The following is a 13684-nucleotide window of genomic DNA, read 5'->3' on the forward strand; positions in this document are numbered from 1 at the left end:
CGGTCAAACTTATTCACTGAATTTAAATTTCATTTAATAAATCTGTGATATGTCATATCACAGTTTTTTTTTTTATCTAAGACTAAGGACTGAAAAATCCAGGATGCTAAATTAGAAAAGGAAAACAGTTGACTTTACTGTGTAATTTCCAAACATCTTGTGCTTAATTCTCCACACTTCCATAAGAAGACAGAATGCATTATAGGAAAAGAGTAATAAACAACTGACCATAAACTTTAACTGATGCGATGGCTCCAAACATCTATATGAAGTACTTTGACACTAGACTTTTCTCTGGCTATTTATTTCCTTCTCCATTCTCTTAAGACTAACTAGTCGACAAAACTCATTCAATCTTGAGAATATAGCTGTTTCTTACAAAACTTTGGTTTTTGCTCTAACAGAGTCATTTCCCTTCATCATTCCTACAAACCTGGGAGACATTTCAGTCCCTGAAGACACTATTAGTCAAAAATGAAAATGCTGTGTGAATATGCCACTGTTTTTCAATCAGCCTAACGCTCATAGGGAGGATATGAATTGCCATCAGATACTCAGTTAAAGGAAGAGAAACTAATTCTTTTCTCTTCACAAATGTCAGAAAGAAAGAAATGGCAAGATAAGGACTTAGTATAACCGATGGATTAAAATTTCAATTAGAAATATAAAATGTCTTAAAGTATTTATTCTTTACAATGTGAATGTAATCCAAAGCTAAAGAAACACAATAGGAACATATTTCTTATGAATTTTTATTATTTCAGAATAAAAAGTTTAGGACCAGTGGTATAGCTCAATGGCAGAGCACTTGCTTTAGGCAAGCCCCTGAATTCTATTCACAGCATCAACAAAACAAAACACAGAGAGACACATGTACACAAAAGGTTTTAAAAGAAAATAACTCCCTAAAATTGTAAGGACAGTAATCTTTTAATGTGTATTCTTTATTATAAAAGCTCAGAAATCTGTTTATAGAGTTGGGATGTTTCTTTGGAAATAGGTTATTTTTAAAAAGAATGCAGCATAACTATATTTGTTACATAAATAAAGCAAAACTGTAGGGCTATGTTGCCCTACTATACTAGAATACTATGCACCATTATTTAGTCTGTAATTACCTGCAAAAGCCATGCAAACGTGGTCATCAAGAGCACAAATTTTCCTCACAGTTCTTTCATCTTGAAGCTTGGCAACAGATTTTTTTTCTACCCCAAGCACAACTATATTGGTACCTCGAATTGCAACCTGTCAAGTCATTAAAAGAATAAAAAATTGAAACAAAACAGACATATTATTCTAAAGGAATAGGTTTAAAGGAAAAGGCTTTCTTTAGACATTCAACAAAAATAAGAAAAGTAGAACTCTAGAAAAATAGCTACACAGGCACTGGATTATTGGAAGCCCATTCTACACAGTCAAAGAAGACAAATATAAAATGCAAAGAAAATACAAACAATGATGAAAGGACACGAGTGTCTTAATCTTATACAGTACATCTGAAAAAGTTCTATATAAATATAGTATGATTTTAACCAAAATGAAAGATGCTGGTAATCCACCTGAATTATTTGTAGAGTGGCAGCACTAGTACTGATAATGAAAACAGTAAAGAAAGAAAATAAAACTCTACAAAAGCTCTCCCATGTATCTTACAATTTGGAAGAATAGTAACTGAGTACTGCTATGACATGAATGTTTAGCCCCCCTTCCAAATGCTTGTGTTGTAATTCTAACCCTTATTAATTCTCTCTTTCAAATATATATATTGTAACTTAAACCCCCAAAGTGATGATATTAGCACATGGGGCCATTTGGAGAATTAGGTCATGAGGGTGGAGCCCTCATGAACTGGGCTAGTGCTCTTATGAAAGTGGCTCAAGAAAGCTCATTTGCCTTTCCTAAGAACATAGCCAGAAGGCATCATATGTGAACCAGGAAATATGCCCTCACCAGACACCAAATTGACCTTGATCTTAGATTTCTCAGCCTCTAAACTGTGAGATATAAATGTTTTTACAAGCTACCCATTTTATGTTGCTTAGTTACTAAAGCACAAATGAATCATGACGGGGCACAAAAGTGACCAAGAAATGTCCTCACCTTATGCTTAGATAGTTTCAGTATGTTCCCCACGGGTTCGTTTATTAGGCATGGTCATCAATGTCAATGTGGCTGTTTTGAGGTATTAGGAACTTTAAGAGTTCAAAGGTTACACTCACCTCAGAAGGGATTAACGTAGTTATTAAGAGTCCCAGAGTTACTGCTCTTGAGAGAGTTTGTTATAAAAAGAACAAGCTTGGTCGCCCCTCCCACTGGTTTGGCTTCCTGTTTGGTCATGTGATCTCTACATAGTGCACATTTGTGATCCCGCCACCGTGAGATCCTCATCACAGCCAAGCTGATGCTGGTGCCATCCCCTTGAACTTACAGAACTGTGAGTTAAATAAACTTTTCTTTAGAAAGTTACCCAGTTTATGATATTTGGGTATAGTAAATGCAAGATAGACTAATATGTCCTAAATACTGATGAAGTAAAATGAATAATAATTGTGCCTTCCTTTCTTCCTTTTTTGGAACGAACTGGGAAAAATGTAAAGTACATATATGTACTCTATAACTTTCTAGCTGGGTATATTCCACAAGCTATGAAAGCTTCCAAATCATAGGCTCTATATATGTAAAAAAGGGATTAATTATTGTTCTTCATACTAAATAATGTATAAAAATACCTGTTACAAAATAATACTTAAGTGTTAGTTATTTCTTTCCTAGTACCTTGACTGTATTCTGTGTAATAGAAATACAAAACAGAAATTATGCCATTTGGATCCTCAGAGATCTTACTATACAGTTGGAATGAGAAAATTATTAAATATACCTGAAATTAAAGAGAATATGATGCCAAATAATAAATACTGCCCAACACCCTGAGTTACAGAAGTACAAAGTCATAAAAAGAAAAAGACTAGATTAGAAAACATTTCACAGAGGAAAGGAAGAGAAACGTAGAGTTAAAGGGATGGAGATGTAGTTCAGTGGTACAGTGTGTGGCCAGCATTGAAAAAAATATGTATATACATGTAAAGTGTAAAGCACCAGAAAGAAAGGTGTTTTTCCCTCTCTCCCCTGTATGGCTAAAAAATGCCTCAATTAAAAAGGATACATGAAAGACTTGGCTGGCCAGCCTCTGGAGCTGAGATTTGAAAGGTGGGAAATATGAAGCCAATAAGATTTTTGAGGTTAGAGAAGAAACAAAAAGAGGAATGATAATAAGATTTACCTTTTTCATGGATATATTATGATTTACTCTTTTCCCTAAGGAAGGCACGTCCTGTTCAAAATGTTATTCAAACATATGTATTTATAGAAAAGGAAACTAAAGCAAAGAGAAAACAGCCTTCTGACCCTACTTTATGTTGTCAGACAATCACTAAAAAGAAAGTAGAACTCAAGTTCAATAATTATGGCTCATATAACTTTTTATATCATTAAGTAATATCACATCTACATACTGTTCAAAATTGATCAACCCCGGCTTATTTGTAACTCATCATATCAACTGTTAATAAACATACTATTTTACCAACTATTATAATAAGTGCCAGTATAAACTTTACCCTATGTAAAAGGTCATAGCACCCTCAAGGAAACACAAAGTATAAACCCATAAAAGATGCAAATTATAACTTTAGAATCCTGAGACAAAAGTCTCATCTTTCCAATGTATCTTTAAAAATGCCCACTATAGGTACTTTTATATCCTTAGGCTTTTATAGCTCATTACAAAGGAACTATCAATCAGTTCTATAACATTCTTAAAACATTTTAAATGAGCCAATGTGGTTTCTTATCACACCCCTGTCTTCTACTATTATTCCCTTTATTTTAGGCTCTAAAACTTGAGCATTATTTTCTAACCATATGCTACATGCCAAGCTGGGGATTATATAACTTTTGGTTTTTATCAAAATGGTACCCTTTTGGTTTACACTACTCCAGGCTTTTCTTAAATTTACAATTCAAAAAAATTACTTATAAAACAGAAGTAAAACTTGTGGGCCCAATTAAATAGAAAAATACTTTTAAAATGATTCTTCTTTCCAGTGGGGTTTTTTTTTTTTACCACTTACCATTTGATAGATTTATAATGCAAGTGAATTATTTTCTTCCATTATGAAGTTGGTATGAAAAGTGAGAAAATATACAGACACTTGTGGACTTAGAAATGGTCTGTATATTCTCATAGCTACAGTCTCAATTTTCAGAATAAACAACAAGCATGCTCATGAAATTTGAGGTTTTGTTTTTTTTTTAAATCAGACTCTTGAGTTCACAAGCTAGGACTTGCAAGCTTGGAGTAATAGATCTTTGGTCACTAGGGCACATTTGTCCTTTTTAACTTTTATAAATCACAAAGATTATTGAATGTAGTTAAAATTTCACAGTAGTATTACAACTACCTTGAGTATTTAAAAGTTTTTCAGTAATGTAGATATATGTCTAAAAGTAGGATAGAGTCATAAAACTTCCAGTACTGCTTTAAAACAAAACAAAACAACAACAACAGCAACAACAAAAACCAAAAAGGGGCAGAAGAGTAGAGATTCTTGGGTTCTGGGTTTCTAAAAGGCCACCAAAGTTTGGGATGGGATTTTAGACATTTTTAACAGGGTATTTGGAGTAGCATTTTTAACCATTTCCTTATTAACAAGGATTAAATCTTTATACTGATCATTTTATAATTCAGAGGCAGGTCTAGCTGATTTTAATTTTTATCAAAATTATTAAACAACATGAAGGAACTGTTAACTCTTGCACAGTTATGTGAACTCCTGAGGAAGTAAGGAGCCATGAACATGAACGTTCATGGTGAGTTGCGCTAGACATATTCTTTCTTGTCAAACACAGCATTAATTGATCTTGTAGAGTCCAAGCTTCACCACACACACAAAAAACCTAGTTTTGGGTCTATAGCCATCTTTAAGCAAAGGAAGTTGAACAACAGAAGCCAATAAAATCGATCAACTTTTACTCCATTTCCAGCACGAATTTCAGAACAGCATTCCCTTCAATTAAAAAATTTTAAAAAGAATAAGCAATTTTCACAAGCGGGGGACTCTAGTCTCCTCCCTTGGTCCCCAAGGTTGGAGCACAGGCTGCCCAGGACAGTGGGGTGAGCAGGCCTGACAAGGCACAGGGGTGACAGTAGACGTTGTTTGCTCACCGCTGTGGATCCCTTCTTCACTGCTTCCTGAGCATATTCCACTTGGAAAAGGTGTCCGTCTGGGGAAAATACAGTGATTGCCCTGTCATATCGAGAAGCCATGGCACAGGCCTACAAGGATTCCTGTTGAGGGTCAGTCAGCACCAAGCTGAGGTGGCTGGGAAGCGCAGGCACCACCGCTTGACGGCACCCGGAAGTGCTCACAAACGTACCTCAAACTGCTTCCCAGAATTCCTCGCGCTCATGCCGTTGGCCGTCTCCCAGAAGTCTTTGCACTGGTGCCTTTCACCTCTTTCCGGATTTTCTTACTTTCTACTTGTGCAACCCCGGCAATTCCTGGGAGTTTTCTGTGTTGATCCCATCCTTCCTGCCTGCCCATTATCTTCCAATTTCCCACCACAGTGGTACCTTCGAGTTATTAAAATGAATGAAAGATTAGGGCTTAACAGTGAGGTCAACAAAAGTCAAATACTTCTGCATCTTTCAGAGAAAAAGTGATGAGTAACGTTTCAATCTCTTCACTTTGATTTCAGGTCTCTCTCGTTCTCTCTTCTTTTGTTCTTTAACTCCAAGGAAAGAAATTCTAATTTTCAAAATGGTGTGATTTTGTTTTTTCTTCCTTGTAAGCAAAATAGAGCCTAGGAGCAAATGGTCTATTAACAAGAACAAATATCCTATAATGATAACCACAGAAATGAAGGTAACATTGTTTTAAAAGAAAAAAATTTAGAAGCCCAAAGAGGTGACTAAGATGTCTGAACATGTTGGTATAAGGCGAAACACTCATACAACCTGGTAAGTGTTTCTAACTGTGAAACAAGTCTATTTGTCATCAGTAAAGTGGGAATATTAACAATTCCGCAACAAAGTACATATTCTGAGGTTAAAATGTATTTATACATGCAATTACTTAAAATGGTTCCAGATAGGTAATAACCAGGCAAATCTATTATTGTTTTCTATGTATTATTTGTTTGTTTTTTGGTACTGGGGATCGAACTCGGGTCCTTTTGCTTGCAAGGCAGGCAGCAGAACCACTGAGCTACATCCCTGTCTCTCCTTTGGGGAAGGGGAGGTTACCTTGAAGTCATCCCAGTGAATGTCTGCCACTTTGGTACAGAAGGATTTAGTTTAATCTTGTGCTGGCTTAGGACACAGAAAGGCACATAAAGTTGGGGCTCAGACACCTGCGGCCTGGGGTAGGGCAAAAAGTGTACAAGGAAGTGGTTTAGTAGAAACAGGATGAGTGTAGGATTGAGTTCTTGTTGACCAAAGTAGTTGGTCCTTGGTGGACAGTGGAGTGCCATGGGTGGCATGAGCCCTCAGGCTGGATAGCTGCTGCTGCGGTGGCCGCATCTGCCCAGTTCACCAGTTCACTATTCTGGAATCACAGCGGGAGCTCTCTCTGGGCCCCCTCCACAGAGTCCCTGGCGTGGACGATGTTCCTGCTGAGGTGGATGCTGAAGTCTCCCCGGGTGGTCCCAGGGGCAGCCTCCGTGGTCAGTGTGTCCTATCATCGCTCTCGAGGCAAGGACCACATTGGATCCCCCCCACCCCAGACCATAGGCCCAGACATCATATAGCTGACGAGGGCTGGGTAGAAGGGCTTCCTCCTTAGGTCCTTTAGTGCTCGCCAAGAATGTTCTCAGGTCCCTCCGGCATCTTCATCCCAACCAGTTTGAAGCCTCGCCTCTTCAAGCGCTGGATCACAATCCCAATCAGCCGCTGCGCTCCATCTGGTTTCACTGCCGCCAGAGTCCTAACCTGGGTCCACGTGGGCTCCGGAGCTGGGGCCAATGAGCAGAGAGGAGCCCACAGCGCAGTGCGCCCAAGAGGCTGCCCATAGCTCCAGCTAGGCCTGGTGAGGGCAGAGGTTTGGGGGCTGGGCCAATAGATTTTAATGTAACAGAGTACAAGTTCATTCATATAATTGTAGATTATATATTTCAACTAATCTTCAGGAAACTACTACTTTTTCAGTTTTGCTCTAGATCTAAGAGGATACAATGATCTGCAAGATATAAATATGTAATGAGTTTACTTTTTTCATTAATAAGCATCTTAATATCTAATATGATAAGTATTGATAGATATAACCCACATTCTTTTTTTAAAGGCTTTTTGTTTGTTTGTTTTTTGAGACAGGGTTTCACTATGTGGTTGAGACTGACCTGGATCTCACTATGTAGCCCAGGCTACATACTGGAACTCGCAGTGATCCTCCTGCCTCAGCCTCCTGAGTGCTGGAATTACAGGCTTGTGGCACCATGCCAGGCTTTTTTTGAGTCCTTCAATAATGGGAGCAAAATGTTCTTGAGGTCAAGATCTTTAAACCATTGGAATAAAGTTTTGTTCTTTGTGACTACTTTCCTATCGGAAGCAGAAAGACATTTTCAGTGAAGATAATATCGCGAAGGGCCACATATAATTGTTGCAGTTTTTTCATAAGCGGTATCCTATTCTCAATGCACATTCAAGAATAACGTGACCAAGGCCAGGGATTTAGCTCAGCAGATCCTGAGTTCCAGTCCCAGTACCAGAAAAAAAAAAAAAAGTGACCAAACAAAAGGAAAAAAATCTCTGATATGAGATCCAAATAGTGAAGTTATCAGATACAGATTTTTTAAAACAGTAAAATAATTAGAATCAAGGGGTTAAAATAACTATAACTATCAGGGACTAGATCAATAAAGAATCAATTTGCCATTTCAGAAATAAAAATGTTAACTAAAATTAAGGGCTTACTGAATGCATTTAAAAGTGGGTCAGAGCATATAAAGAGAGAAGTGTGAGCCAGACTTGGTAGTGGATGCCTGTAATCTTAACAATCTGGGAGGCTGAGGCAGGAGGATTCCAGATTCATGCCCAGCCTGGGCAATTTAGCATTCTTGGGAGACTATCTTAAAATAAAAATAAAAATAGTTTTTAAAAGGGCCAAGGAAGGATGTAGCTCTCTGCAAAGGTTCTGGGTTCAATCTCCAGTACCATATGGTGGAGGGGAAACAAGAAGATACTTTTTAAAAATGATGTCAAAATACAGACAAAAGTAGAGAGAGTACTGTAAAGAAAAAAATTGGTTATATTGAAAAAAACTATTATAGTTGGGAGGCCATAAGATTTTAAAAACAACTAAGGCCAAAATAGTATATAAAATTTTTCAGTTTAGAATTTTTAAACATTTTATAAAGCAAAAGGTATAGGAAAAACTATGAATACAAACTGGGATAAAATTCACACTTTAAAACTTCAATATAGTTGCTGTAAACCAAAGATAACAGGAAAATCTTAAAGCTACCCAAAGGCAGAGCAAGGTGGGGGCTTACCACAAAGCATCAATGATAAGACTGTCAGCTGAGGGCTAGGGATTTAGCTCAGTGGTTCCACCACCTGCCTCAAAAGCGCAAGGAACCAAGTTCGATCCCTGGTACACCCCACACATAAAAAAAAAAGAAAAAGAAAAAAGAAAAAAGAAAAGGGGATTATCAATTGATTTGTATACTGACATATAGAAATTCTATGTCAACATGATAAAAAATGTAATGCAAACATGACAAGTATATCTAGTGAACAATTCAGAATTGAAAGTACTAATGAATGTTTTAGTATACAAAGAAAAAAATACTAGTCGCCAACATTCACCAAAAGAAGTACAGCAGAATATTCTTTAGACAGAAGAAAATGATCAATGTTGAAAGTTTTGAGAGGCAGAAAGAAGTGAAGATCATTAAGGCAAATACATGCATAAATTCAAATAAATATTAACTGAATAATTAATGATCACCTTATGGATTTCTAAAGGCATAATATTAAAAGTAATTACAAAAATATGACCTAACTTGGGTAAGGCAATGAAGTTTAATGTCCTATCTTCCCTTTTCTGTTGTAGAAAGTGTTAAAACATTTTAATTTATATTTTTTGATACATGAAGCTTGAGTTTATTCATTTCTACTGATTATAGTTTTCACTATATAACTAGGCTACACTTTTTTGAAAATCCTTTTTCCTGTGATGTCTATTTAAGTTGTTTTCAACTCTTTGCTGTTATTGGTCCATGGATCCTTAGCCACAATTCAAAATGTAGGAAATCAGGGACTGGGGATTTAATTCAGTAGCACCACTCATGCCTTGCAAACTCAAGGTCCTGAGTTCGATCCCTAGTATTGAAAAACAAAATAAAATTTAGAAAAACCTACAAATTTAAAGCTGTTTTACCATTTATTTGGCATCAAGACCTGACCTGAATAAACAGAAAGCGATGTATAGTCTTAACCCAATTAATGAGAATATCCGTACGTTCTGCAGAGGAAATATTTAGCTTTTTTTGCTTACAGGGTGAACCATCATCCTTAAGGGGCATTATAGAATATGCAATGAATACACTGCATTAGCTTTCAAAGTTCTCCCAGAATTTCTGAATGTCAAAACATATGTGGGCCCAAGGGATTTGGATCAGGATGGTGGTCCAGTACAAACACCAGTGCAGGGAACATCTGTGCCAGAATGTAGTTTCTAAGGATGACCTTGACAGTGATTCCTAACCCCACGCTTTTAAAGGACCTTCTCCAATTCCCTCCCTTTCTGAGTAGGATTGTGAAGCTCTCGTAACTGATAAAAAAGAAGTGGAAAGGCTCAAAATGGATTATTTAAGCATCAGTGTCAAGATGTTATACTTAAAAACAGTGTATTAGACTCAAGGAAAGTAGAAGAAACATAAAGATTCAAGTTAATGAAATAGTATATGTGTTTTTTCAAGCAAGTAAATTGAAACGGCTAATTGCCTAACACAGCAATATACACATATAATCCTAGCTTTTTGGGAAGCTGAAACATAAGGATAGGAAGTTCAGGACCAGGGTAAGGAGCATACCTAGGCCCTGTTTCAAGAAAAATAAAAAATTAAATTAAAAAATAAATATATAAATGGCTAAGAAAATTGACAAATCTAACCTAGAAAAGAGGAGACACGATAACGTAGGTCACAAAAAGAGGGTACTGCTTTGCTATACCTCTTGGTGACTTTAAAAAGTTTCGAGTAACTTCATGCCAATAAATTAGAAAATTTAGCTGAAATGAGCAAATTCTTAGAAAAACATAACAAGGGCCGGGGATGTATCTCAGTGGCACTGCGCCTGCCTGGCAAGTGCAAGGTCCTACGAAGGAAGGAAGAAAGGAAGGAAGGAAGGAAGGAAGGAAAGAAGGAAGAAAACAGAATTCATGCAAGAAAAAAGTCTCAAAGTAAAGCTGTTAAATATATTAAATCTATAAATAAAAACATTAACCACAAAGAAACCCTTGAGCCAGGGAAGAAACATCATCACCTGTGAGGCTTGTGGAACTTTTAAGAAACAACTCCAATCTTGTACAAGCACGTCAGTGAAATAGGAAAAGTGAGACTGCCTCTGTACTTGTTTTGTGAAGCAGCAGAACTGTTATGAAAAGTGACAGCAATATAATCAAGGAAAACTATAGGCTGCTTTCACTCATGAATGTACATGAAAATTCTAAGCAAAATATTAAAGAGAAACAGGCAAATACAAAAAGGTATATGTCAATTATGTGTTGAATTTATTCCACTGAGCAATCAAGGCGTGTAACTCACCAGATTAACAGCATGAATCAAGATCTGGCAAACTATCCTAGAATCAAATCTGACACACTGCTTTGCCTATTCTGGAACGATTTTATCCTGGAGCACAGTCATGTCTGTTCTTCAGAATGTCTGTCACCTCTTGCCTGCTAAAATGGCAAAGTTGCATAATAGCAACAGAGCCTGTATGGCTGGCAAAGCCTAAAATATTTACTGATATTTGTAGAAAAAGCCTGATGACTGAAGAAATAAAGGGCAAATTATTTACTTGAGGAACACAGAAAAGCAGCTCATAAAAGTCACTATCGTGCAATAAACACATTGACTTATAACAATCTAAGAGTAGAAAGAAATTTCCTTATCTCCCAAGGACTCGGTAGAGACCTTCAAAAGACTTGTTTTATGGTAATATCTTGAAATGCTTCTCATTTAAGATCAATAATAGACAAGACAGTGCCTGTTATTATCACCTATTTGTCTTTGTACTGGAGGTCCTTTCAAGAACTTAAGGCAACAATTACAAAAGAAGAAAATGAAATTATGTTATTTTTAGATTATCTAATTATATTAATAATGAAGAGTCTAAAATATGAATTGCCATAATTAAAAAGTGAATTTAGGAAGATCATTGGATGTGAAATTGATATTTAAAATCCATTGTATTTCTATGTATTAGAAACAAGCACAAAATGAAATTAATTAAATATGAAGTATAATAGAATATATCCAGAAAATAGCAAATGAAGTATCTCTAAGATGACATGATTTGGGTATGTCCCTCAACAGTCGGCATATTAAAGGCTTGGTTCCCAGCCTATGGCATACCTGACAAATGTTGGAACCTTTAAGAGGTGGGGCCTAATGGAAAGAAGTTCAGCCATTGCTGCCTGCCCCAAAAAGGTGATACTAAGACCCCAACTTTTCCTGTTGCTTCACTTCTTGGCTGCCATGTTTTAATATCTAGACCTTTAATCCAATAGATTTTTTAAAATCATAACTAGTTGGAGTCCTATATGCCTCACTTATCTGTATGTCAAATTCTTTTGCTCTGGGAAGTTTTCTGTCATTAATTCTGTGAACAGTTTTTTATATGCTATATGTACTTTCTCCTGCTTTTTCATGGACTCCTATCAGTCTTATATTATTCTTCTTTGCATCATCTTCTTTGCGTCTTTGTTGGATTGATTTTTCATAGTCCCTTTACTATTTTTAGGAGATCTCTCTTTTCATGGTCACTGACTGCCATTCTGTATTCTGTACCTAATATTCTGTTTTCAGATTGTCTCAGTCTGTTGTGTATACTTTCAATAGAGTTTTTTTTAAATCTCCTGGATATCTGTTTCAATCTGCTTCATGGATTCTATTTCTTTCCTGTGTTGGGCATTCTTGGTTTCTATTTCTTTCCTATGCTGGGAATTCATGGCTTCTATTATGGTCCTGAACTCATCTATTTTTTTGTGTTTCTGTTCTTTTTGGGTTGTTTTTTTTTTTTTTTTTTTTTTTTTTTTAGACAGGGTCTCACTATGTAGTTGAGACTGACCTGGAACTCACTATGTAGCTCAGGCTGGTCTCGAACTCACAGTTATCCTCCTGCCTCAGCCTCCAGAGTGCTGCGATTACAGGTATGCGCCACCATGCCCGGCTGTGTTTCTGTTCTAAAATCTCTACTCTTGTCCTTCATTCTGCTCACCATCTCTGTAGTTCTATGGGAAATTATTTCTGCTTCAAATTTTTCTAGAGCCTCATTAATCTGTTTTGTTACTTCCTGTGCTATCTCTTTAGGGTGTCCAGGTGGTTGATTGTCAGACTTTTCCACCTCTTTTCCCCAAGAATTTGCCTTTCGTGAGCTGGAAGTCTGTTTGTGCCATGCTTAAATGTCTTCTTATTTCTAGTTTTGTTGTTGGTAGTGTCCTTGGTTTAATTCCTGGGTTAATACTTTGTTTTTCCAGATATAGGTGGTCTTTAGGTTTTTAGTCTCTAATGACTCTGAGATGCTCTCATTCTCAATTTTCATAATACCAGGAAGGACAACTGATTAAATCAATCACAACACCTTAGCTCAAATGATACAATCAGCAACACAATAGCATCAAGCACAGCTAAGAAAATGACAATTTGTGGTAGTTATTAATCTATCACCTTTAACCATGTGAATTAAATACAAATTGAGGACCAGCCCAAAATATGTTTATAGTGAATAAACTCTTTAATATAGCAACTTTACCCTAAAGGATGGGCACTTAGAAGGAGCTAGAGAAAGAGGGATAGATAGGTAGAAGGATAAGAGAAGGTTAGAAGTAAGGCCAGAAGACACAGGAAGATCACACAAACTCTAGGAAAATGTTGAAGACAAGAGGAAAAGACAGAATGAAAGAACAAAGACAAGAATTGAAAACCTAACAGCAATAGGGAATCTAGAAACTGTACTCACTTTCCTTTCAAGCTAATGACAGTTGAGAGGAGAGAGAAGGAAAGTAAAAGAAAGAAGAAATCCAAATTAGGGCAGCAACAGGAACAGAAAGGGAGATGAAAAGCAATGCGGGAGAGTGAGTGAATGAGAGAGTGAAAGAAAAAATAAGAAAGAAAATGAAAGAAAAAAAAGAAGAATTTGAAAAGTACAAAAAATAAAAATTAAACCAGGCGTGGTGGCACAAGCCTATAATCCCAGCACTCGGGAGGCTGAGGCAGGAGGATCGCTGTGAGTTCAAGTCCAGCCTGGGCTACATAGTGAGTTCCAAGTCACTCTCAACTATATAGTGAGAGTCTGTCTCAAAAAACCAAAACCAAAACCAAAACCAAAACCAAAACCAAAATTAAAATTGAACTAAAATATTTTCTATTTTCTCTTCTCTCTTTTCATTTTTTATTTGTG

General features: G+C 36.6%; 1 protein-coding gene across 5 annotated transcripts in view; it reads right to left on the reverse strand.

The window, feature by feature from the left end:
• Positions 1-5474, reverse strand: part of Psma8 (proteasome 20S subunit alpha 8) — a 42834-nt gene extending 37360 nt beyond the window's left edge. For 3 of the 5 annotated variants that reach the window (XR_784196.1, XM_010643621.1, XM_010643611.2), the window contains exons 1-2: positions 5225-5430; positions 1119-1245 (exon numbers count right to left, since the gene is read on the reverse strand). Coding sequence is in view for 4 of the 5 variants with exons in the window: in XM_010643621.1 (XP_010641923.1) it covers positions 1119-1245; positions 5225-5326 (229 nt within the window). In the remaining variant the exon portion in view is untranslated. The other 2 variants (XM_010643619.2, XM_010643630.2) reach the window with 2 other exon arrangements.
• Between the last annotated feature and the right edge of the window lie 8210 nt (positions 5475-13684).

The sequence above is a fragment of the Fukomys damarensis genome, unplaced genomic scaffold, assembly GCF_012274545.1.
Source record: "Fukomys damarensis isolate Sample0158 unplaced genomic scaffold, DMR_v1.0_HiC HiC_scaffold_30, whole genome shotgun sequence".
NCBI lineage: Eukaryota > Metazoa > Chordata > Mammalia > Rodentia > Bathyergidae > Fukomys > Fukomys damarensis.